Source organism: Paralichthys olivaceus, chromosome 19, assembly GCF_024713975.1.
Source record: "Paralichthys olivaceus isolate ysfri-2021 chromosome 19, ASM2471397v2, whole genome shotgun sequence".
Lineage (NCBI taxonomy): Eukaryota > Metazoa > Chordata > Actinopteri > Pleuronectiformes > Paralichthyidae > Paralichthys > Paralichthys olivaceus.
The window spans coordinates 3,461,277-3,487,203 of record NC_091111.1 but is presented as its reverse complement, the minus strand read 5'-3'; the positions used below and the strand labels follow the sequence as shown (position 1 = coordinate 3,487,203).

Here is a 25,927-nt window from a genome sequence, read left to right as displayed (position 1 = left end):
TTTTACTCTGTGTGGGGTGGGATTGGGGTGGAGTGGAAAGGGGGGGGGTTCACCATGTAGCAAATCACTTTCAAGAGAGGAAGTGTGGCAGGAAGGAGAAGTGAAAGAAAGGGAAGCGAGCTCAGCAGCAGGTATTTAATAGCTGTGGGTTGGAAATAGTGTACTTTGCCAGTGGGCGGAAATCACGTTGTGGTGATTTTTTTGTTTTGTTTCCGCCTTAAAGTTAATGTACACAGAACAGAACAAAAGACCCGGGAGGAAGTGAGAAACTGATTTAGGTGGAGACACAGCTGCAGGTTTACTGTCAGCTCTTACTACAACGTCCATATCTGTTACAGTATTTAATGGAAGGGAAACTTTTTAATTGTTGGCACTATTTTTTTGCCATAATAAATGAATTACATAATAATGTCAAAACATATTTTCAGAAGAACGCAACAGAAGAGTCTGCTCAGCTCCCTCAAAGTCCAATATTAATGTTAACTTTAATATGCTGGAATCTGAAACGCCCATCTGGTTCCCTCATACACACACGCATGCACGCACACACACGGACACACACGCCTTATCTGTGCAGGCCTGCTGGATCTGTTCCGGCTCTACAACGATAAAACTGTGCCAAGTCTGCCCTGCATTGGGTGGACACTCATTTTAGTGTTTGTTTGTATGAAAGGGTGGGTGTCTATAGCGTGTGACGCACACATATGGATTTCCTTCTTTAGAAGGAGGGCAGCGGGCAGAGCAGCATGCAAAAAGCAACAACTGGATTCCATTAGAAATCCATCACCCAGACAAACAAAAGATGAGCAGAGCTGGCCCCTGCAGGCTGATCAATTCGTTACACAAAGACAACACAGAAATCAAATCCAAACGTCCAAGCATTTAACAACAGCTCCTCTCCCAAAAACAACACGTCCATCACAGCAAACCTCAAGGAAAAAAAGGAGATTGTTTTAAAGAAGAAGGGATTCCTCAAACTCTCCACTGTCTTTTCTCTCTACCTGTTGGAAGAATCTGCTCCCATAGGATATCTCCACGGAGACTCTCGTCTGTGTGAGCAGCAGAGACACTGACTTTACAAATTACAGCCTGGTATCTATCTATGCACTGTGTGTCTCCAGCCTAATGAGATAAAGTTGTGGGTCAGGGCAGTTACTGTTCATAACACCCATTAGCACTGTTATACACTAATTCAAACACCTCCATTGGATGTTACGTAACAGATTACTGCTAAACCTATATATTGACTTTCTTTATTCTAGACATATATAAAACATACATTTACTGACAGACCCCTTCCTCTGTTAACTAGGGAGGAGTTAGAATGCAACAGAAAGGGTTTTCAAGATGTATTGAAGAATATATGTAAATAAAATGTCATCCTAGTTGGCTATAAAGTAACTCTATAAGCAGATTCGTCCTGTAGCTTTACAGGTGGAACACATTGATCAAAATACAACTATCTTCTTTTTTAATTTATCTGCATTCATATATGCAGGAAGCTGTTCAGAGAGATTTGCCACAATGTCATCTGGACCTAAAATAACCTACATGCCTAAAGTATCTCTGTTTGACTTTTTTGTGGAGACTGATGTGATAAAATAAACTAGTTGGACTGTGATTGGAAGAGTCTTGGCCCGTACATCCATCTACACCGAAAGCCAAAATATCATCGGTTGACCCTGGTTCTAGACAAAAGCTGATGGGCTCTGAGATGTGAACATGTGAACTACAACTGAATGCATTTGTGCATGGGTTGAATATTTCTTAACATTAGATAATTAATCATAATGTCCGTGTGGTTGTGATGCATCATCCAATCAAAGAAAAAAAAGTTACCTTTATAACTGCCTCGCTAATTTGATATTCTTCAATTTCTTTTCTCTCCTGCTGAATCGCACACAGACACCTCAACAGTAAGTTGGATGTCCGACATCCAAAGTGCACACGGAGGCGCTGTTAGCTTTAGTGATGTTAGCCAGCACTGAACGGCCCCAGCTGCTCACCATGCTAAAAGTATCTGATGCTAATGTTTCTTTTATGAGGGGAAAGATGTTTAGTAGCGTTGCTGCGAGCCATTCAGAACACAAATAATGTGGCAGATCAAATTCACTTGAATCCTTGGATATAACGATGTCATTTAACAAGAATACACAACATGACGCAATTTAAGAGAGAAAGAAGTAGCTTTTTAGTACTTTACCTTCCAATGACTGGAGATTTGCTACCGTTCATGGTGTTTGTTCTTTCCCATGGCTTCCTGGGCATGTCTGCAAAAAAACAAAAACAAAAGAAAAATTGAATTCAAGCAACTGTAAAAGAGCAGATTTGTGTGTGATGCCCGGAAATCAAATAACTGTAAGTTAGGTTACATCCATACTACAGAGTTTTAGTTCGAAAACGCTGTTTACAAAAACATTTAGAAAATGTCTCCTCCGGAAGGGGGTGGTCATGAGATCTGGGACTGATGAATCATTGAACGCTACGTGGTGACCGAAAACACCCAGTAAATAAGCTGTTGTGACTGTCCACGTCATTGTTTCCAAACATTCCACCTATCCAGACTAAAACACAGCCCCTAAGTTTTAAAACTAAAACGGAGCCAGACGCGTTTCCAAAGTGGCTCTAAAACACCGGAGTTTTGTGAACGCTAGCCATATCTGCAGCAGAGTGGATGCATTTTCAAATGAAAACGTAGTAGTGTGGATATAGCCCTAATGCTAACTTGGGTCCTCATCGTCTGCTTTAGGAAGATGCATATTAATGGCTCCCCTCAGTCCGCAGACTCTGACTGCCAGTTCCTTCTGACACTTACCTGGTGTGCTACAGGCTGACACTTTAGGGGTTGTGTTTATGTCACCCTCCTCCTATTGGACACACAGAAACAGGGTTCAAAGGTCACCAATGTGTTAATCACAGAGCGGTGCAGATACCAAACAGAGATGGCAACAAGGCTGTTTGAAGGGGGAGTGCTGCATCGATCAGCCGCAATATTGAAAACCAATGACTGATTTTAACGTTGTGGCTGATTGGTGCATGATGAAGGACATCAGTTGTAATAAATGAGAAATGAGAAAAAACATCAGCCTGTTTTAAATAAAAAACGTAGCTTGATAGTGTCTGAGAGTAGGGATTTACAGACTGGACAAAATCCTCCCGAGGTATGTGGACTATCACACAGATAAAGCGATGAGTGACTGAGGAGTCGTTTCAGGCAGAAATGCATTGAATGCACTGCCCTCTACATTCTGGACACACTGACGAAATAATGCGCTTCATCACACAGAGCAGCTTTTGTGTGTTTCAGCAGTGGGGGGAAAGTAATAATGATATTTTGGAGCCATATCAAACAAGCTGTCCATATGGCAGGCGTGGACAGACATGGAGGGAGAACAGGGCAGCACTAATGATACTTACTGATCTCTGGTCAGGTTCGGGTGACGAGCCCTTCTCTGCAATTCTTCTCCTGTCGGACACACAGCGCAGGTTTAATGTTGAAAGATAAGTTGCCTTTTTGATGTTCATATTACATATATCATATCATATTATTATAAATTCTGATTGCATTCATTTCTACAGTTTTTCTACTTTGACAACAACAAAAAGATTTTTGAATTAGGATTGTACAACAAATCAAATCACAATACTGAAGAATACTGGGAGAGGGGGGGATTGTGATATTCATGAGATCAGCAAATTCCATTGAGACTGACATTGTGATTAGTTAAATGACAGGCACGGACATAGTGTAAGGCTACATCCATACTACTACACCTTAGTTTGAGATAGTGACCAATCACATAGACTGGGTATGAGGAAGGTATGTTGTAAGCTGTTGGCAAAGACAACAGGATCAGCAATGCTTGTAACTGATTATCCATGTTGCATTCTACAGTAGGCTAACGCCGGCTCTTTTCTTTCATGTTACAAGCAGACGAAAACGCAGCACCACAGTTTTCAAGCTAAAATGGGACAGCAGCGTTTCCAAACTTCTCCGCTTTAGCGACTCTAAAGCTTCAGAGTAGTGAGGAGGCCAGGAATACCTGTTGCAGAGCTGATGCATTTTTTAACCAAAATGTAGCAATGTGGATGTAGCCTAAGTGAAGTGGCACTACCTCCTGGCCAACAGGGCACTCATCTCCTCCATAAGGCCTCCTCCTCCAGGCAGAGGGCCATTGCCTCTGGCCTCGGACTTGGCCCCAGCAGCCCCTCCAGCTCCCGACAGGGCTGCTGCCAGAGATGCTGCTGCATCGTCACTCTGAAGAGACACAAGCAACATCTCCAATGATATACAAACAAATGTTACAGGCTCTTTACAACCAGAAAGAAGCATTTATCCAAATTTAAGAATAGAGCACAAATTAATAATTTATCACTGGTCAAGAAAGAAAATACAGTAACTATTGTTAAAGACTGCATTAAGTCAGATTTGTATTTGATTTCTGTATTTTTTCATGAAAAGACACAAGAGGACATTCATTGTTTGGCAGGGACGCTGTCAGCTTTATATGTAAATCTCCTCTGAGTCTGAGATAAGACAGGACAGATGATTACTGTGTGTGTGTGTGTGTGTGTGTGTGTGTGTGTGATCATGCATGGATTGGCATGTGTGTGTGAGACTGTTTCAGTGACAGTGATTCAGTGAGATTATGTTTGAATATCACGTGTGAGTGCTGTGTGTGTCTTTGTCAAACCAGTGTTTCACTGAAAAGAAAGGGATGGAAACATTGATGGAAAAACAGAAATGTGATTAAGTTTAAACATGACGTGTCAAGCCTTCCACCGGTCACATAACGAACCGAGCGCTCACCTTTGACACTTTGCGCAGCTTGGCTCCAGCGAGGGCGGTGGCCAGGCCTGAGAGGGGGCGGTCCTCAGCGGGAGAGAACAGCCCGGCGGGGAGAGGAGGTGCCGGGGGAGGGGGTGGTGCCCCGGGAGGAGGAGGAGGACCTGGTGGTGGGGGGGGTGTCCCACACGGGGTCAGTGTGGGAGGGAGAGGAGGAGGAGGAGGAGGAGGGGGCGGAGGAGGGTGGGCGCCCGGAGTGGTGGGGGTGGCGGTCGCCGAGGTCACAGTGGAGCTGGGTGGCAGTGGTGGTGGTGGGGGAGGAGTGGGGGTGGTCAAACCCGGGGTCTGCACCAAGTCTGTTGGTGGGAAGGTGGGGGATAAAAATTTGGGGGATGGGCAAAGACACAGGGATGAATAACTGAGATCAAGTATCAGAAAATCACAAGGCTGTTTGACAGTGTGGTCAGTTCCCTGTGAAACTGGCTCAATACATTTTCTAATTTCTAATTTCCTAAATCCCTCCTGACATCTTTGTTGGCGTCTTCTACATGTGGCACCGCTCTCTGGAGTTTTTAAAGAGGGCTGGCAGGAGAAACTGTATTATTAACTGGAGTTCAGTGCATGTCTTGGCTGATTGAAAAGTTGCGTTAATCCAAATGTGTGCAGCTGTTCCTAATAAAGTGACAGTGTTTCAGCCTGAGTAACTCTTTGTCAGGTCACATCAACAGGTTGCACCACTGCAATGTATTTCTTCAAATGAAACAGAACATGGAACACACAGATTAGCTATGACAGCATGCCACGTCATCATTACAGCAAATGTTACTGTCAACATGCAGCTTTAGTGAGTAGTAGTGAATGCTTTATGAAAAGAAGTAGAATGCTGGGAAACATGGGAAAAAAAAAAAAGTTCTATTTCTAAACAGTAAAAATGAATTATTGTCCAACCATATACAGAAGGTTTATGTTCCAATAAACCAGATCAGACAATCGAGAGTGAGAATCAACAAAATAAACATTTTGGTGGAATGTCTCTCTCTCTCTTTCTCTCTCACACACAAACACCCACACACACAAACATAATGATCACATCGGGCAGCAGTTGTATTTCGGTCAATACAATCTGTATGTATGTGATAAGCCCTAATTCCTTGTTTGCCAAAAGATGATTTACACTTAAAATGAATATGAACAGGTTTTCTCCACTTAATATCCAGATGATCACTTCATGTTTAATGACTGGAGGATCATAATTTGGTTCTCATCACAAACACAAATCAATGATACATGGGGGAATGTGAATGGATCAGCAATTGAGTCCATTCAAGCCAATCATGAACAATGATCTCAGAGGTCAAAGGTCATTGAAACCTCTCCTGCAGCTAATAAAAGAAATGCCCGGGGATAAAGGTCAACAGAGAAGTGAGCTAGCATAGAAATTCAAAACTAGTGTTTTCATGAAAATTATTAGGCTTTTTTCTGATCACAGAAAATATAGATAATATAGCAGATATTTTATTGTTGCTGTTTCACATATAATGACACAACTCATCAACATCAGAAGAATGTGTGCCCATCATATTGAAAATGTATGATTACCATGAGAAAAATAGATCAAATAAAGTGATTTAAAGCCAAATTTACAGATTACTATTCAATTTGGAACAAACTATACTTAAGAGAGGTTCAATATTGTAGAATAATGTAAATTAGACTTGAATAATAAAGTCAGTGATCCACCACTGTTGCACAGAGGGCATCCTGCTGTGACCACATTGGACGGACTGCACAGTGAAGTGTGAGGGTCAACTGAATGGTGAAACCATGGGAAAACAAACAAACACATAAAAAATATGCTGAACTATGAAATGAATTGACGGACGCACAACAAATCAACCAGGAAATCAAAAAGGCGGTCGCCCCACACAGACTTCAGTCAGCGATCAATAACAGATTCCTATCGACGAGACAGAAGGTCATGCTGCAGGACCAGACACATTTCATATCCAATGCACAGTCAGCCAGCAAGACCTTTAATCAGCAAGCACGTATTCACATGAAAGGACTTTATGAGAGGACAGACAAAGAGGTTAGAGAGGCCTGTGCAGCAGTGACTACTACGCCATGAGATCATCAACATGAGCTACAAGAAGCTGCAGCCTGAACCATGAAGAGGAAAAGACACTTGACAGAGTTAATCTAGAGCCAGATAATGGCAGCCAGGACTGAAGCATTTCCCAGAAGAAAGGCAACACTCCTCTGAAAACAGTGTAATGGAACTCCCTTTGTGATACGACTGCAATTTGTTTCTACTTTGACGATTCAAGCTAAACCCTGGACTTGATGTAGTTACTTAACCGAACTTGCGCTATTATGAATAGATAATGGTTTCCACTGGTTTCTTTGAATTGAACAGATTGTACATCGATACACAGATCAAGATTTAACCTTTTAACATTCAGTGATTCCAGGTCCTGTAAACGATCACTTGCTGGCCAGTAAAATGACTGTTTCCTACAAAAGTTATTTCCCTTTTTTTTTAGTTTGTGAAAAACACTCCAACACTCCTGCATCCTGCCTCGGGAATATGTGGCCCACAAGCTGGCCTCTCCTCACCTGTACTTATCAAAAGGCTCTGTTGTCAGGGGAGCCCAAATTCAAAACTGATAAAAATCAGCCTCCAACTATTATTTAGAATGTTTTGTATATAAAAGTCTACAACTACAATGTGTTTTATTGCTGTTATGTTATTTTAAATTAAGTTTTGATACATCTGATCTGTATGGTTGTTAGTAAACAAAACTTCCATTTTCTCAACTTAAATAATTTAAGTACAAATATGAAAAAGGTTACCTCCAATTTATCAGCATTCAGGTCTATTTCACAAATAAATTAGTTTCTCTATCATCCAATGCTTTGAAGATTTTAAGGTGAGCGGCTGCCTCATAGTTTTTAAAGACAAGAAAACTTTACAGATCCAACAGTTTAGTGCCCCCCCCCCGTTAGTGAGTGAGTCGGAGGATATGAGACAGAGGGTACAGAGGCAGTGAGAGAGAGAGCAGAATCCAGACTGGAGGCCTTACCCTGGGGCTGACAGGAGAAGCCCCCCTGAGGCAGGTGGGACTCTGGGCCTGCAGCTGTGTCCAGCTCCCCCGGCCCCGACAGGCCCAGGCCCAGGGGGAGGGAGAGGTGCTCAACAGAGGCAGAGGCGGCAGTGGCTGCAGCAGCAAGGGACGCTGTGGAGGGAGAGGGCACACCAGGAGCCTGGGATGAGGAGGGGGGAGACGAGGTGGAGGAGGAAGACGGATGGGGAGCTACAGGGGAGGGGAGAGGGGGTGGGGTGGGTGGGGGAGGTGGTGTTGGACAGGCGATGCCGATAGGAGTATGGCTGTGTGGGATGGTCAAAGGAGAGGGTGCGGGAAACATGGGTGGGCCGTTTGGGGACGGCGACGGGGGCTTCTGGGTCAGAGGGGAAGGTGCTGCGATGGGGATGAGTGGCCGTGGACCTGTGGCCTTGCCTGGAGGACTGCTTATCATGACAGGGGGTGATGGAGGCAAGGGCGTAAAGTTGCACGCTGACCACACCACAGACTTGGGTGGAGCAGGAGGGGCAGGGACCGGAGCCGGAGCAGGGGGCGGGGCCTGCGGAAGGGCCTGCTGTCGCCTCGGAACTGTGGCGTAGTGAGGCAGTACCGGGTGGAACGCAGAACCGAGCGAGGTGGCGAATCGGGACGCTGAGTGCCTGAGAGGCGGGGTTGGGGGTGTGGTGTTGGATGATGAAAATGAAGTCCCAGGAGCTGGGTAGGTGGGTGTGGATGGAGATACGGGTGTTGAGGAGGTTCTACCGTACTCCTGAGGTGTGGGAGAGTACAGGGTGCTTTCAAACGCTACAACACACGCCACGCCAATGGACAAACCAAGGTCAAAGACAAGACAGGACAGAAGGGAAGGGGGAGACAGAAGGAAGGAAAAAAGGCAGGAAGGAAGCAGCCATTGTGCACACAGGAGGGAAAGACAGCAGGTGAGGAAAGAGAGAAGGAAGGAGGGAGGGAGGAAAAAAGAGAAGGGGGCAGATGAAGCAGGAATAACCAGCACAGAGCTATATACCTTTATTTCCAGGTTGTGTGCACTTTCTGAGCCTGAGCTGATGCTACTATGTTAGTGGACAAGTGTTAGCACTGTGGACAGAGACACACAGCTTTCATAGTCATAGTCAGCATGAGAAGAGGGAAAAACAAATGGACTGAGGAGGAAAATTCCTACTTTGCCACATAGCAGACACCCATAGAATTGTAAGAAGTAATATCTAAAACTTAACTGTATCCACACAGACTCGACATGCAACGGTTAATATTATGCACATAAAAATAAATAAATCCTCGACCAGTGTCGGGATTCGCTCCAGCAGCCCCACAACTCTTAATACTTAAAATGAAATCCAAAGACTGTAAGTTGTGATGGTCACTTTCTTCAACCATTTGCATTTGGAGGATAAGGTTATAATCTACGCAGTGTTTAGACAAGCAGACCTGCAAAACCCGTCAAAGTAGAAGATAGAAATAAAAGCAAAACAAGAGTTCAAATTGCCGTTGCTTTCCATGGCTGGAGACAGCTCTTGGTAAGTAAAGGAAAGAAGTTTGATGCTCAACTCACATCATTTCCGTTAGTCTAAGTAGTCGTTAATGCTAATTTTGGATGAGGATGATATTCTGTCTGTTGTGATCTACTTAAGCCTTTCAAACACACAGATGCAGCAACATACATATATATTCTCTACTTTATGCTCATATACAGTAATGTTATCATCTTCGTAAAGCTAACCTCTAACACAGTGAGCAGTGGAGTAGAGAACTGAGAAAAGCAGCGTCTCCCGAGGTAATACTGAATCCTGTCTTTCTGCCTAAGATTGTAAAATCTTTATGGGGGGGTCACCAGCCCTGACACACAGGATGACACTGATGCTGCTGAAAATAAACTGCAGATCCAATGATTTAGTTAGCAGCACAAACTATAGGATATTCATCTGCACATAAGTTGTCTGTCTGCACATGCAGCCCTTTCTAAAAGGGGATGGGGATGGATTTTAGTTTAAAGGGGATGGCATCCCCCCCTAATCCCCTGTTCTTACAAAAGAAGCTTGTGTTTAATATGAACTTTTCATAGTCTTTTTAATTGGACATCCAAATCAGTGGGTGGGAGGATGGTGTCTTTCCTCTGGTTTTATAAATTCGGTGCTTCAATTAAGCCTAATGTAGCCCTCTCCAGATCATTATATTTATTGCAGCTCTTCATGCAGGCTGAACTACAGAGTATGGACATGCCATATGTTTTCCTTCTGTGTGTGTCTGTGGGGATAGTGTGAAGTTGTTAATCCACGGTTCACCTTCTGCTCCACTTCTCCTCACTATTCATGTCACTCTACACCTCATTTAAATCCTTATTCTCATGGCTGTATCGTAATATTTTGCTCTGGGTTGAATATGAGTGTAGATATTGATCATTTCCTGGCAACAAAACTACAGTGCTGCATATTAGTGTCTGTAATAATAGTCATTTAATCAGCTGCTAAAAGTTAAAGGCAGGTTCACATACACATGGTTCAGATCTACACACTCAAGTTCACACACTATCAGACATTTCACACAAACTCAGCAACAAACAGGACGAGGACACGACTTGAATTCACGTGAAGGACTGAATGACTGAAAACCAAGGGGCGTGTAAGACTGCCTGGCTCATGCCTTCCTCTGTGTGACATCTTTTTACTTCTCCCAGCTGAATGATCTGACAGCTTGTACCATTTATCCTCTGCAACTGGAGTCACTGCTCATTCCGACTTCCACTCCACTACACACACAATTTCACTCTCATTTTCCCAGTTCACCACACACTCCATCTCTTTTTCATCAACCCAGAATTTCCCTTCATGCTTTACTTCTTCCTCCGCCTCTGCCAACTATTCTTTATCCTTCATTTCCTTTAATCCACTGCTCTGCTACCATCTCCTTCCTTATTTGTTTGTCCCTTTCCATCCTTCTCCATCATACCCCCACTCTGTAGCTCTGGGCTGGTCATGTGACTGAGAGGCCCCAGCTTCGCTCTGCCATTCCAGAATAACCCCACGTCCAGAACACGCTGATTATGCTGACTGCTGGACACGTGCACACGAGAATATTAAGCGCATGTGCACACATGAAGAAGAAGACAAAGTCATATTGCAGCTCAGCTCTTCTTTGCTGAACTAGTTAGACTTTTGTGTGTAACATTTCAAAATGTATGGCCGGTTCATTTCGTATTATTAAATATACACACAGAACATACACAGTGTACTCAAGGTAAATTTTTAGTCACACACATCTGAACAGTATGATGAGAAAGAGCAGCATTGGTTATAGACATTATGATGTAAGATCTCTGCAGTAAGTATGTAAGTATACTTGGTAGAGGGACCACCTTCAGATGTTTTATTTCACTTTGCCGGTTTGTTCGTGAGTGTGCTTATCCACAAAAAGATGCCGATGATGCCATTTAGCAATTTTCAGCCAGCTAAAAGCACCATATAAGGGTCCTTCGACAAAATTGGCCTCATCAAGAGAAAATTACAAACATGATAGAAAATGTTAAGTCAAGTTTGCCTGACATGAAACTGAGGGGTTTGTTCAGAAAAGTCGATCTGATCTTATTAAACTGAACTGCACTGAGGTGATAAGAACATGATGTTCACACCATCGGCATTTCTTTCTGTTAACAGTGTGAAAAAGGAGAAAGAAAAGAAAACACATAGCTCTCACACTCAGATCAGTACATTGCATTTCGAGTCATCCTGTCAGAGAGAAACACAGAGGTGTTAAATGTTAAATCACAAGCTCACATCAAAGCCCTCAGACTCATAAAGTATGTTCAAACAAACCATGCATTCATGTGTATGTGCTGCTCCTGCATTTATCTGTGCATGTCCCATGTGTTTGTTATCTCTGATGTGTGTGACATATGAAATAAAATAGCTCCTCCCTCTTATCCTGGAGCTTTAGCACGTATGCACAACCAACACACACACGTACACACACACTGACATTCATCCCTGGGGGTCTAACCGGCATTCTCCCTGATGATGTATTTTTAGCCTGTGAGTAATTCTGAACTGTGTCTGCCTGCATGTGTGTGTGTGTGCATATGCTAATAGGCTGAATGTGGCACTGAAGCATGCTGCACAGAGTAGCCTTCCCCACTGACCCAGTCCTTAAATGTTGGAAATTCCCCTCTGACAGTTTCACAGAACCAAAACCTGATCCATTATAGCCCCAGTTTAGAATGTTGTTATCAGTGTTAATTTGGAAGGATTTGCAGGAAGTCACTGTTTTGTTACATAGTGCAGACATTAAGACATGCAGCATTACGCCTCAATTTGATTTTTGAATGTGTGTGTGAAGTGTCAGTAGTTTTGTGTGTGTGTGTGTGTGTGTGACTGGTGTAGGAGTTCACAGCGCTCTTTCTAAAGTTGTGCACTCACCCCTCCACTCATGCACAAAGACTCACACACTTATTTCCCCCGTGCCCCTGGTCTTAGCAATCTGTTCATAGCTCCTGACACCACCCTATGGGTAAATGACATTACTGTTGTGTTATGGGGGCTGGCTAACAATGTTAGCACTGACCAGAGGGGCAATAGACCAGCTCTCCAGGCACCTCCCCTGCTTCAAGGCATTAATGATGTGGCCTCTTTATTGGAAGCATGTTAACCTGCCACTTTAAATTGCCAGACTGGATTTCTGAGCTTCTCATCCTCATCGAGCAGAATCTATATACACACTATATAGTAAATCTAAATAAGCATGTAGTGTTCTACTGGAAATCAAGAAGGTATACTAAGAAAAAGGCAGAATGAATATTAAAGAACTTTTTAAGTTATTGATAATAATGTGTCCCACAATGCAACAAAAAGAATATGATCAATGTGAACGTGAATCTAAAACTAAATCTTAATGTTCAGTTTAATGACAGTGACTTTAATGGTGGGATTGACATGCATTGTGTGAATACATGTCAATGCATTGTATTTAGTATTGTAAAGTATTGTGGGCCTCTACTGTGTTATATTGTCATGTATTGAATGCACGTGCAAGATTTCCTGTTGATGTTGATCTTTTTCTTATTCATGTATATGTAGTTTGGATTGGGACCACTATTTACCAGACATTACTGTTGATCAAAATTTTAATTTAGAGAATAATTTGTTAAGGAAATAAACTCCTCAATTTAAAAATTCGGTTGCAGTCTATCAGAAAACAACTACTATTTTAATAGGACCAAGCATGTCGGCCGTTATTAATTACACTTGGTTACTATTTGGAAGAGAAGAGAAGTGCTTTACCGACCATCACTCATAGTATCAATTAACTGAACATTTTCAGATTGACAAAAATTATAGATTCTTTATACCTTCAGTCCAAACGTCTTGCACTCCCCTTCAAAAACTCAAAACCTAGTGTATGTAAAAGTGTGTGTATATTATGAAATATAAGTGTATCACTCACCGGCATTCGAGATGCGTCTCCCTCTCTCCCAGTCCTGCTGCTCTCTGTCCAACTGCTCCTGCTGATCCCTCTCCAACCGCTCTCTCTCCGCCTTCTCCCTCTCCATCAGCTCACGCTCGGTGCGCTCCTGCTGCTCCTGGCGCTCACGCTCGAGTCGCTCCCTCTCCGCCTGCGCCTCCCTCTCCTGATGCTCCCGCTCCTGACGCTCGCGCTCCTGCTCGCGCTCCAGCATCTCTCGCTCCAGGCGCTCTTGCTCCTGACGCTCCCTCTCTTGACGCTCACGCTCCATCTCCTTCTGCCTCTGCAGCTCCTGTAGCTGCCTGGAGAGGAGACAAAACAAAACACATCAATATAAGACTTGATCAAATCAACCAGCACCAATAAAAGGAGGAAACCAATAGTAGTTGATTTAAAAAAATTGAACAAAAGTGACAGAAGGAGTGAAAATTAGTAAATTAGTAAGAAGCCTGTCTTGGCCCCTGGACCCTGTTGTCATTATATAAGACATGTCATTATATAATATGACTCTTAGGCACAATAGCTCTTATACAACCCCAGCCAGCTTTGCTCAAATTTGGGCACATTAAAAACACACACACATTGAAGTGCCTGGGGCAAAATCCTTTCTTAGTTGGACACAGCTGCAAGGAAACAGCTGTCTGTCAGACAGAGGAAATACACAAAGAGAAAATAATAAAATCAGATTTGTCTTTTTGTTTCCTTATGTTTTTCCTGGGAGGAGGCTGCAGAATGATCGGTGATGTTGAAGTTTGATGTGCTGAGGGAGGTTTTTCTAAGCACATATGATGTCTGCAGACTCAGGTTTGGTCACTAGGTGTCAGCAGACAGCAACGTTAGAGACGCTGGTAACGTGAGACTGCAGCAGCAGTGTAGGGGATACAGGAGAAATGGACCATGTAAGCAGCCAATGTGTGTCTGTGCATGTGTCTATGTGTGCATGTGACAATGAGTTAAAGCATAACAGGGACAGGCTGCCATTCCCCTTTTTACTACATCTGAGATTCAATGTTAAAAAAAAAGCGAAACAACGCCTGTGGGGATACAGAAGTGTTGTCGCAGCAGTTTCTGCAAGAATATCAAATAAGAGCGAGAGACAAATGAGAATAGGCGGAGTGAATAGCTAATATGTGCAAGTCAGTATTCCATGGTGATAAATGTATTATGTAGCATTGACACAATGAGCTATGAATAAAAATGTGTTCACAGAGGAAGCTTTGACATGTCAGAAAAGCCTAAATATACAGAATATATGACAGTACACACTTTCAGCATTATAAGGGTCAATGTAACTCCACATCACATTCACCTACTGTGCAAAAAAACTGCAGCACAGGCAGGAGCATCACCCTGTATCCTATAGTCCACAGGATGCTTGTTTCATTTATTACCTTGACAGCACTTAAGACAGAGGATTTCTTGTAGATTTTTCTATTAGCCATCTGTGATCTATAACATCTCCCTGAGGATGAAAGTTCAGATTCACTGAATGGAGGATGAGTAGGGTCGTTAATAATTCTGTCGGTTTTACTCTTTAGAGAGTTCATCATACATAAGACACAGCAGCTTTTATGGCTTCCCTAAGACTGTGGAGACTATTCTGCAGCGCGTCACTGTTACAGATTACTGCAGCACATCGAGTAAACTATCAAATGCTTCCCACCAGGGCTGGGTGATACCGTCAAAACGTACATCAAGATAAACTGTTGATATCGATAGTTACTGCGATAAATGTCAAATTGTTATTAATTTTATGTTTTAATAGTGATATTAACAGGGCAGAGAATCCCAAACAATTGATGAATAGCAAAACATTTTGTGTGTTGTACCTCCTCACTGTGCTTACACAAAGCATAAGAAACATATCAATATATACTGGACTTTTGTTTATACTGCTATTGATTAAAATTTGAATGGGATAATTATTGATATCGTTTCATGACCTAGCCACTGACCCTCGGATATGAAATAGTAAACTGTGAACAGTTTCCATAATATTTTGGCTCATTAAAAAATTGCTGAGCTTAGTTCCTGTTTTCCTTGAAAGTAAAGATGAGATGCTCGACCATCTCAACCTTTTTCCCTATTATTTGGTTTTATAAGATGAGCAAATTGGCATCTTAGGATAAGTGGTATAGATGGATGATTGAAAAGGTTGCTGGTTAGGTGGATGGATGGTTGGATGGATGATTGGATGGATGTAGGTACCTTTTTAAAGGTTCAGTGTGTAGAATTTAGTGACATCTAGTGGTGATAGTTGCATGTTGCAGCTGAACACCCTGTGGTGAACTTCAGTTGTCATAAAAACTCAAAAGGTTTTAGTTTGTCCAGTTTGGACGATAGTAAAAAACATGGCGGCCTCCACAGAGACGACCCCCCCTCCATGTAAATATAAAGTTTTTAAATATAAAGGGCTCATTCTATGGTAAAGAAAGCAACAATTCATACAATTTAGATGAGACACCAGTGAAAACATCACTAGGATTATTGTGTATTCAACTTCTGCTAAAAATCCCTTTCACCTAAATCTTACACACTAAACCTTTAAACACTAGCTCTCCAGGGTGAACACTGGGTAATGTCTATATAATGACAGACATTACATAGAAACTCATGAGCACACAGTAGAAACTACACGATGTGTGCTGTTTCATACGAAAATGTCTTGCAGATGTATAAATGGAAAGGTACACAACTCATGCTTCATCATCACAATGAGAGTGTGAAGATTTATTCTTATGAAGAAAGAAGTGGTACAGGGAGAGAGAATGTGTGGTGGTGCACGCACGCACACGCACGCACACACACGCACACACACGCACACACACGCACACACACGCACACACACTAGTGAAATCTGTCATTTAATTGGAAAGTGTTTTGTCACATTCTATGATTTACACGGCTGTAAATTTCACAGGCTGTAAATGAGCGAGTGTTACTTTCATAAATTACAAAAGCGGGGAGAGAGAGCTGGGTACTGGAGCTACATGCCAACGTGCACTTTTTTCTCTTCCTCTCTCACTCTCACACACACACACACACACACACCAAACGCTATCTGGTCCTCCTCCCTCACTCATCCTGTTCTGCTGAGAGCTGACTCAGCTAAAAGTCGTAGCGTTAATGTTGCCTCACGCTAAAAACGCTCCCTCCCTCCCTCCTCCTTCCATCAGCCCTGGGAGTGACACACACAAACAAATGACCCTTACTCTGCAGCTGACTCACAAACACAATATCTCAGGGCATATTTGGACTTGCACACAAACAGTGGTGATGTCATGGTCGTCAAGTGTTCCCACGGTGTGGTTTAGGAGCAATGGCTCTTGTGCATCAGGTTGCTGTGAGAACACATCAAATACAGCTGTCCATCAAACACTAAGTAAAGCTGGTTACTTAAAAAAAGGAAAGAATGCAAGGTTTCTTTGCTGATTTCAAAACATAACTTTGGCAAAATGAAGATTTTTCTTTCAACTGTAGAAAGTTGGTATAATGCTGTGTATTTTTCAGCACATATCCCACTAGTGACGACTCAAAACAAACAAGTAAAAGTCACACCCACGCATCAAGTCACATAGACATGCATACAGTGCATCTATGCACAGCACTTTCACACAGAATTGAAGTTTAGCATCTTGCCCAAGGACACTTCGGCACACAGACTGGGTGAGACTAAGATTGAAGCCATTGTGCTGCCTCTTCAGGGCTACAGTGGACGTTAGAGTTACGTCACTATGGGAAAGGGATGAAACCGTCAGACTTGGTAACTCGAATTACATTTCATTCTTATAATTGGTGGCATATTTTTAAAAATGCTGTTATTAAGAATATATTAAGATTTACAAAAACAGATAGATGTTAACTGACCCAAGAGTCAGCCTATCACAGTCAGCCATGGTAACAGCCACTTCGCTCGATCCTCCACAGCGCCCTCCAATCCATCTCCAGCTCACCAGTATTTCTGTTTTCTGGCTCCAGTAACTGTCAAGATGGCAGCGGGTGCTCAAACCAAACTCCATGCTGGCCTCAGACTCCGCTGGGACGCCACAGATGCTATGATGCTTCTCCCAGCATGAGATCAGTCGGTCATGAGCCAGTCTGATTACGTGAAAAATGTTTTAACCTGAAGTACCCAAATATGAAAAAAAAAACATCTGATCCTAATTACATTACAAGACTAATTAGTAAAATTCACTTTCAATGGTTTAATGACAAGAACCATTAGTCTAATCACGACCTGGTAGATTTTTAAAGGGCGTCTTTGCAAGCTCACGCCCCCCCTCGTTCTCCAAGAGAGGCAGGATCTAATCAGAGAATTTACCTGAATTGACTTTTGATTGCATTAGCTGATTAGACGGAACATAAGCAGCACTGACGCAAATTCTCTCAAAACTGTGGTGCCTGGCTGTGATACAGCTGCACCCAACACAGCAGCTCCCACAGGACATGTCAGGTACATTCATGAAACTCAGAGGGCACATATAGCTCAGACGTACAAAAAGCCTCCTGGGACCATAGCTTTAATTCTGCCATTTTGGCGAGTCGAGGGGATTGGATATTAACAGACTCCTTCAAAAGAATTTCTTCTAACTTAACAGTACATACTCAGATCCTCCCCAAACCTTTAGAGTCCCATCCTGAAGAACGTATATGCAGATATTCAGTCGGCATGGCAAAATAAATCAATAGCCCCCAATACAAAGGTTCAACGAACCAGCACGCCCACGCGACTCCCATACAGCACACTGCTGCATCAACCAGCATCCTGCCTGTGACCCTGACTAGTACGGGGGTGCAGGGACCCGTTCATCGCTGCTTGCAGCTTAGATTGAAGTCTCTTCTTTCCTAACTCTATGTAATACTGATGGTAAAAATGGAAACTTTGGCTTCCCATGCAAACACACGTACATTTCTATTGCTCATTTTTTAATATGAAAATACACACACATGAAATGTCCTAGTTCCCACGGTGCTTCAGTGGTCCACTGATGTAATTACACACACACAGAGGTAACCTGAATTCACAGCCACTGGAAGCTGGGCAGTGTCTCGTCCCTGAGGATTTTACAGTCTCTTCAGGGGGATTCCCTCGTCTAACATAATGAATTCTCTCTGATAGCAAATTAGCCCCAGTAGGCTCCTCAGCAGTGTAACATCTTCATGATGAAACGTATCTCATCCTGTAATGGTGTGATGGTAGTAAACTCTGCCTAATGAAGCGGATCAGATTGCATTCTTCTGTGTAGGACGGCCAAGAAACAACTAGCCAACCAAATGGTGTCAGCGGGTACAGTCTGTTTACTGGCAGTGTGGCAGGTTCTGCAGGTGTTGGAGTGAGACCATGGCGGGATTCAGGAATACTCTATCATAGTGGTGGGTGACTGAGTGGGTTAAATGGCTGTGACAGCAGCACAGAACTCTGCCTCCACAATACCAACATGCAGTTTAAAAATACTACACATGGTTAAGCTGATTAGGACTCTGTATTGACTTACAGTCATTGTGAACAGCCTAACTAAAACCTTATCCCTAATCCAAACCATGACCAGTTCATGTCTAACACTAACCTTTACCTACCCACATTCACAACTTACCACTAACCTTACCCAGGACCTCAGAAATTATACATTTCCTCGTTCCCGAAAAGGTAACAAAGACAAGTACACACACAAGCACAGACGCACGCATGCACGTGCCACTATTTTTTCATAAATGAAACCTTAAACTAGAATTACAGCCTCATTGTTTTATGTCTCTGCCAACCAGTCATGCCTGTTTCTGTCCAGGCTCATAATATACTGCCTTAGTGAAGGCTGAAGGAATTTAATAAAAGGTATTAAGTTGATTTGTGATACAGGGATGTATATATAGAACAGATTTGACTGGACTTTTAGCTTTGTTGTTCTTGCTTGGCTGTATATTTATTCTAATAGCATGTGTAAGTCATTGAGAGAAACAAAAACGAGAGTCAAATTCCTTGCATTTATTCAAATTTGGCCAATAAAGTGGATTCTGCCTCACACACGTCTTTAACGCAGCAGCACGGAAGATCTAAGATGTACAATCACCACAGTTTCAAGGTGAGAAACAAGCTAATAGGATATGGTACCAATGTCCCAAACTGTTCCTGAGTTACTGTGTTGAATAATGGCAAAATCTCGCAAATTATTATGATGCCACAGTGAAGTTGTCCTTCTGGATCTAAAATCTCATCATTTTGTTCTATTAAACATTTGTGATGAGTTTTCAGGGGAGTATTAATTTGGCTTTAGCTGGAGGAGCAAATTCCAATAAAGATCTGAGCTAGCAGACTAATTTGTCTGGTGCGTTTTCTCTTCTAATGTCTGCCATTTGTGCACTTGCTGAATCTGTCCTAATTAGACAAGAGAGGCGACCTCAGCTGTTCTGATTTTTAGATGCACCGTTGTTTCCTTTGTTGTAGTTAAACGGCTCTGCTGTCGCTGGTGACATTAAGCTCTGAAAGCTTTTGCAACTCTTGACTGTTTGCTAACTTTGCCCTGAAGGTTCCACGGGGCTGTGCATTAGTTGTTTATTTATTTAGATGTCTAAATGGACCCAAATACGTCCTGAATGTGATCTGATCCCTCAGATTTTTACTTTGGTAAAATCCTTCTACATTGCTGCATTCAATCAGTCTGTCACAGACACACAAACACAACACAAATGATGATGACAGACAGACAGACAGACAGACACACGCTCTCTAGCTTAAAAATTCCCTGGACAGGAGATCATGACATTCCCAAACAATTTTCACACAATCTCAAAATAACCTGTCTAGAGAGTGTCTGTGTGTGTGTGTATACATGCAGATATGCAGACTAACCGGGGACAGCGAGCCTGTCTTCCGTCAGAGGGACACCTTTGAGTTTACGACACAGCTTAGCCTTTGAGCTGATGTCATGAGGTTGCAACGCTTGTCTTCTCCTCGCACGCATTCCTGCTGAGTGAGAGCAGCTTCTCTCACAGCCAACACTTTAGTTTTGATAAGCAATGGCAGGAAAAAGATTGATAAACTTTTGTGACTCCTTTTTCACTCACATGAGCGAGCTGTCTGCTGAAAACATTTTTCGTTCACTGTGTCTCAAACAAAAAAACTTAAAGCTGTTAAATCCTTTGAGTTCTTACCATAACCTGTGCCAACAATAACAACACACAGTTCTGACAGGCCAGATAAGATGTGTTAATTGAAACCAAAGTTGAACTGACCTCTTTTTGTTGACTTTTACGATTGCTGGAACGTACAATTGTTACCGTCATCAGTTTCACCCGCGCTTCTCCTTTTTGACAAGTCCAAATGTTTGTCATGAAAGAGATTTGGGGATCTGATCTGATTTAGAAATGGTGATTTGTAAAAAAAAAAAAGGTGATGCTTAGCTTGCAAATGTATATGTTTTTTATATTCAAAGGGGACAATGAATGGTTAAGTCCAACATGTGAATGTACCATATTTAGCAATACAGGCTTGCAGCTGAACGCACATTTGTTGATTTTGAAACCCAAAGTTTAACACTTGGTAGTTTGTTCCTTTCACGAAATTCTTTTCCGTCTAAACACATATTTGGTGTTTGTGGCCAAAGAGCTCAGTTGTTTTGCAGATTTTAGACAAAGACTGAAAGGATTCCGTCTGATGTCTTTCATGTAAAGATGTTGTTTGTGAACAATGCTGCACAGTGGAACAGTTTTCCACCACTCCTGTGTCAGATTAACATTTCTGCAGCTCCTCCAGAGTAACATGGGGTTTTTAGTTTGCATTTTTGCCCAGCTGACCTGCAGGTTTATCTCAAAGTTTTCTCCAAGATCTTTTCTTCATCATTTCCTCATGACATTTTGGACAGTGGAAAATTCAAGCTGGGTTAGGGTCCTGATGTCTTTATATGCCCTTCCTTGTTTTCTAGCTTTAATCAGCATTACAGTTAGATTTTCAGTCAGAGGAGCTAGCGTTTTTAGAGTGTTACCACAAAATTGTCCAATAATAATTCTTGACCTGTGTCAAGAGTCTAATTGAGTCCCTGAAGACAATAAATAAGTTAATGAGTGTTTGCACGTGCCAGAATTACTCTTCAATTTATGTTTTATTAGTTTTTTCATTAAATTAAAACCAACTGTGCACTGAAGTTTGTAAAGAGGCTATTTGCTGCAGGGGTTGTTTTTTTTCAAAACTCAGTTTGTGCATGATTGACCTCTTTGCAACTATGTTTCAGTGAGAATAGGAGGAAGTTAGTTGTGACCAAACTGTGTGAAATATTGACAATTGAGCATTGTTGCTATAAATTTGATCTTTCCATCACTTCCAAGGGACCAGCGCAAGGCTCCCACCTCAAATCTTCCCGTCTTCACCATCTGCTGTCTACTTCTCTCCTCTGATGTGTGAATGTAAAGGAGTTTCCTCCTCGCGTCCCCCTCTGCTTTGAAGGGAAACGTCACAGGATCCAGAGCTGTGAAAAAGCCTCCTGCACCATTTAACTGGCATCTCACTCGCCTCTTGACAAAAGTTGCCAGGGAAACCGTTGCTAAGGGAGCGTGGGCAGTGCCACGGCCTGAATCCCCACATGCACATGCATGCGCTCACACACATATTCCTTTACTCTCTGCTGTAACTTGGGATGACTGAGTTCAGGACTCTGTGAGGAAGAGACAGATCCTCCCTGTCTCTTCCTCACAGAGTGGGGCAACAGTGGAACCATCACAACACTAGTAAGGAAACATGACAGAGGACAGCTGCATGGGGAAAATTCAAAGAACCTCACAACACTTAGTTATGTAGTTACAAGGTATAATGATCAGAGGTTTAGCCAAAAGTAAAATAATGATGGTACATTCATTTAGATTAATAGTTAGGAATGTATTTATTTGTAGAATACTGAGGTAGAAGTGTAGATGCTTGTGTTTAAAAAAAGTATTAGTATTGATTCAACCTATCAAGGAAAACTATAAAAGTACAGGTTCTGAAATGCACTAAACGACTAATCTATCTGATCTGATTTCATGGCAATCTACCAAATAGGTGGTGAGATTTTTTGACAAGGTTCATCCAAATTTTTAAGTCCTATTGTTAATATAATTTTTGTTTCAATTTAATCACAAATGGTGTTGCAAATTATTTGAGGCTTGCTGAATTCAGTGGGCTTTGTGTGTCAATACTTCAGTCCTTTGTACTGCTGTATTTCTATCCATTGCATCTTAGGTGATTAGCAGAGTATGTCACATTCTACATCCGCAACTCACAAGTGGCAACTGTGCTAAACCTCCAGAGACACTGAAGTCTGGTGAAATCTGCAGGGCCACCACTCAGCGGGTCGTCTGATTGGCTCACAGAACCAGAAAATGTGGACTGAACTAACTGGGGCCCAGATGGACCTCATGGTCCAAGTCCAGTCAGGATCAAGTCCAAGTGTGCAACATATACACACACAAACATGCTCACACAAGCTCCATGTGTCAGTTGTCGTCTGTGGGATATGACCAAAATCCCATCTCCCAACAAACGTTCACATAATATTCACATAATGATGCATATCATCACTCGTTACTTGTTACTTTGACCTTTTCTTGTGTAAATTCTCATGTCATTGCTGATTAGTTAGTGCATTATCTGCGTTCATCTCCGTGAACTTGGAAAGATGCACAGATTTGAAAGGTTTTGTTGATAATTACTGATGCTAGTGCTGTAAACAACACCACCACTTCAGAAATAATACTTTACGAGAAAGTCCTCCAAACCCAAACATTCTCTGGGGTCCATGTCTGAAAATGGCTTTAGTGACGAATGTAATACACCAGAGATCATGAGACTAGAATCTAAAGTATAAGTCAAAGTCTGACACTGTCCCTCTTTAGCCTTTTGTGGGTTTCATCCGACTCGTCTTCGTGCATAAATGCTGAAAGAGGTTAGAAGTGTCTGTTGAGGAATTCGGTCTGCAGCATAATCAGTACAGTACGGTTTTCTCTCCCTTGCCAGAATTCAAACACAAACCACATCCATGTGGCAGAAGTAGCTCTTTTTTTTTTTATCATGTTCCTCAAGATTTACCCTCCATGTTTGCTAGTGTTGACTAGTTTGTCATCCAAATTTCCTGCCAACATCTCCATCATATGGACGAAGCCAATACATCGTCCAATAATGGTGCCATTACCGGGGATTTTTGGCAAAACAAAATAAATGACAAAGAACAATAACAGCCCTTGTCAAGTCTCCCACTGACATAAATGAACACGTGTGTGTCTTCACTTTGAAAACGGTGACTGTCCTTTGTGAATATATGCAGATCTCAACATCTGTTCATGACAATGTGCTCAACATGTTGCTGTCAGTAGCGTTGAAATCCTCTGAGTGCTAATGGCAGCAGCTAAATGCTAACTGAAGTCTAACACTCACATCCTTCTCCTCTACCACTTCTCTGTTCTCACTTTCATTCAAGACGATGCAACACATTCCCTCTCTCTGCTGTCACACACATTTCCGCACACCCACGCGACACACAGCTATTTATACCACAGCCTATTATTTTGCAGCTCATGTCTTTTTAATCTGAGGGCAGCACCCTGCATTTCTGAGCTGGGGGTTTATTGGCAGTCTTTCCCCCTGAGTCGTCCACGGAACCACTCACACATGCAGTGAATATTTCCATCAATCACCCTCGGAGCACCACTGGTGCTCTCCATCCGTCTGTGTGTCAGTGAAGAGGAGGATTGCAGGGGAGATGGAGGAGGAAGCTGATGAATAAAGAGGTGGAGGAAAGACAGTGTGAAAGGAAAGGAGACGCGCATCATTATGTTCTTGAACATGTGTGGTCACTGAGGAATGTGGAGCTCTATTCATTGGTAAGATGATCCTGTTAAGTGATGCAGAGAGTGAGGAGGACCGGAGGACAGTGACCCTCCTCTCATTTGTAAACACTCATCCATATCTCCAATTCTATTCTCTCTTTCTCTTCCTCTGTCTCTATTTCAGGCTACATGGCTAGGTATGACACAATCTGATGACAGGAATGAAGTAGGCCAGCCAAAATATGAGCTGTTATTGTAATAGAATGAGAGAAGGGTTCTAGTCAACACGGCAGGTTACAGTTATTTGTCCATTATAGTATTAGGCTTTGTGTGTAAAGCAGTTCAAAGGGTTAAAACTGTGTGTGTAAAATGTTAAGCAAAACTTGCACAAAAGATTTGTTGAAGGATGAAAATTTGACATTTTATCACTGCATAACATTGTGTTGCATATAATCTACAAGATGTAGATAGGGTAGTAGTAACATAAGTCAAAGGCTGACACCGGTGTATTCAGGAGGGGATCCGGTTGTATACTATCATTCTTGTCTTGCATTATTTAATGCGTGGGAGAGCAGCAGAGGGATGGGTGGGGGTAGAGGCAGTTAGACAGTTAGTCTACATATTCATGGTTCCAAGAATACCAGTGAAACAAAGTTGTAAAATTGAATCCAAGCCATTTCAAGGCTACATAAAAAAATGTATATAAAACAAGAATGAGGCTCAGAAGAGTTCATCCCTCTGTCAAGGCCCAATAGTCCCCTTAAATTCAATGAAGCTGCACTAAATTGTACACACTCAAATATATCAGTCATCCAACCCAACCAACAACACAAACCAAACCAACCAAAGAAACTAACCAACCCAAACCAAACCAACCACCCAAACCTACGACCCAACCAATCCAACCAACCAACCAAACCAAACACTCAAACCATACCAACCAACCAACCAACCAACCAACCAATCAACAACTCAAATCAAACCAAACCAAAGAAACTAACCAACCAACCAGCCAACCACCCCAATCTACAACCCAAACCAACCAACCAACCAACCAACCAACCAATCAACCAAAGAAACCACTCAAACCTACAACCCAGACCAAACAACCAACCAACCAAACCGACTAACCAAACCAACCAACCCACTAACGGACAGGGGTGAAAATATAACCTCCTTTGTGGAGGTAAATATGTCATTTTGAGGATCAGGGTTACTTGAAGTTTTTAGACTTCAGCCCAAGCTATAAAGTAATTTAAGCTTTATATTTAAATCCATTGAAAGCTTTTATAAAGGCTGATAAATGAAAGCTTGGATTCAAGCTTGGACATTTAAACCAGATGTTCAAGAACAGATGCTTCTCTCAGCCTTTACACTTGGAATAAACAATCACAACATCTGGGTGGATTACTGAGAGCAGTGTAATGATTAGACATAACACAGCCCCTCAAAATTAAGTTGAGGAGGAATATGGACCAAAAACCTCCAACCACTTCCAAACTAAATCTTACAGTAAGTCAGCTTTCCTTTTAAAGAAACAAGAGGCCTGAATGTTTTTTTACTTCTCTTCCTCCTCTCCCTCCATCTCCTTATCCACTTTCATCCCATTCTCACTCTGCTCTATACACATCCTTTATTCGCTCTCCCACCGGGCTGATATTGGCCTCTGCATCAGCACATGACCTCAGTCACTGTTCCACTCGCTGCCTGTCTGTCATCCGCTGCTAAATGTGGAGCAAGTGAGGAGGGGGGAACAGGAAGGGGAGAGGGGAAAGAGAGGTGAGAAGAAAAAAAGAAA

General features: G+C 42.4%; 1 protein-coding gene across 9 annotated transcripts in view; it reads right to left on the bottom strand.

The window, feature by feature from the left end:
- Positions 1-25,927, bottom strand: part of enah (ENAH actin regulator) — a 123,311-nt gene that overhangs the window by 8,043 nt on the left and 89,341 nt on the right. For 5 of the 9 annotated variants that reach the window (XM_069514605.1, XM_069514603.1, XM_069514604.1 and 2 more), the window contains 8 exons: positions 13,321-13,640; positions 7,870-8,673; positions 4,811-5,142; positions 4,116-4,258; positions 3,418-3,466; positions 2,816-2,867; positions 2,204-2,270; positions 1,002-1,049 (listed from right to left, as the gene is read on the bottom strand). In XM_069514605.1, the coding sequence (XP_069370706.1) occupies positions 1,002-1,049; positions 2,204-2,270; positions 2,816-2,867; positions 3,418-3,466; positions 4,116-4,258; positions 4,811-5,142; positions 7,870-8,673; positions 13,321-13,640 (1,815 nt within the window). The remainder of the gene's footprint in view (positions 1-1,001; positions 1,050-2,203; positions 2,271-2,815; positions 2,868-3,417; positions 3,467-4,115; positions 4,259-4,810; positions 5,143-7,869; positions 8,674-13,320; positions 13,641-25,927) is intronic. The other 4 variants (XM_069514609.1, XM_020091715.2, XM_069514610.1 and 1 more) reach the window with 4 other exon arrangements.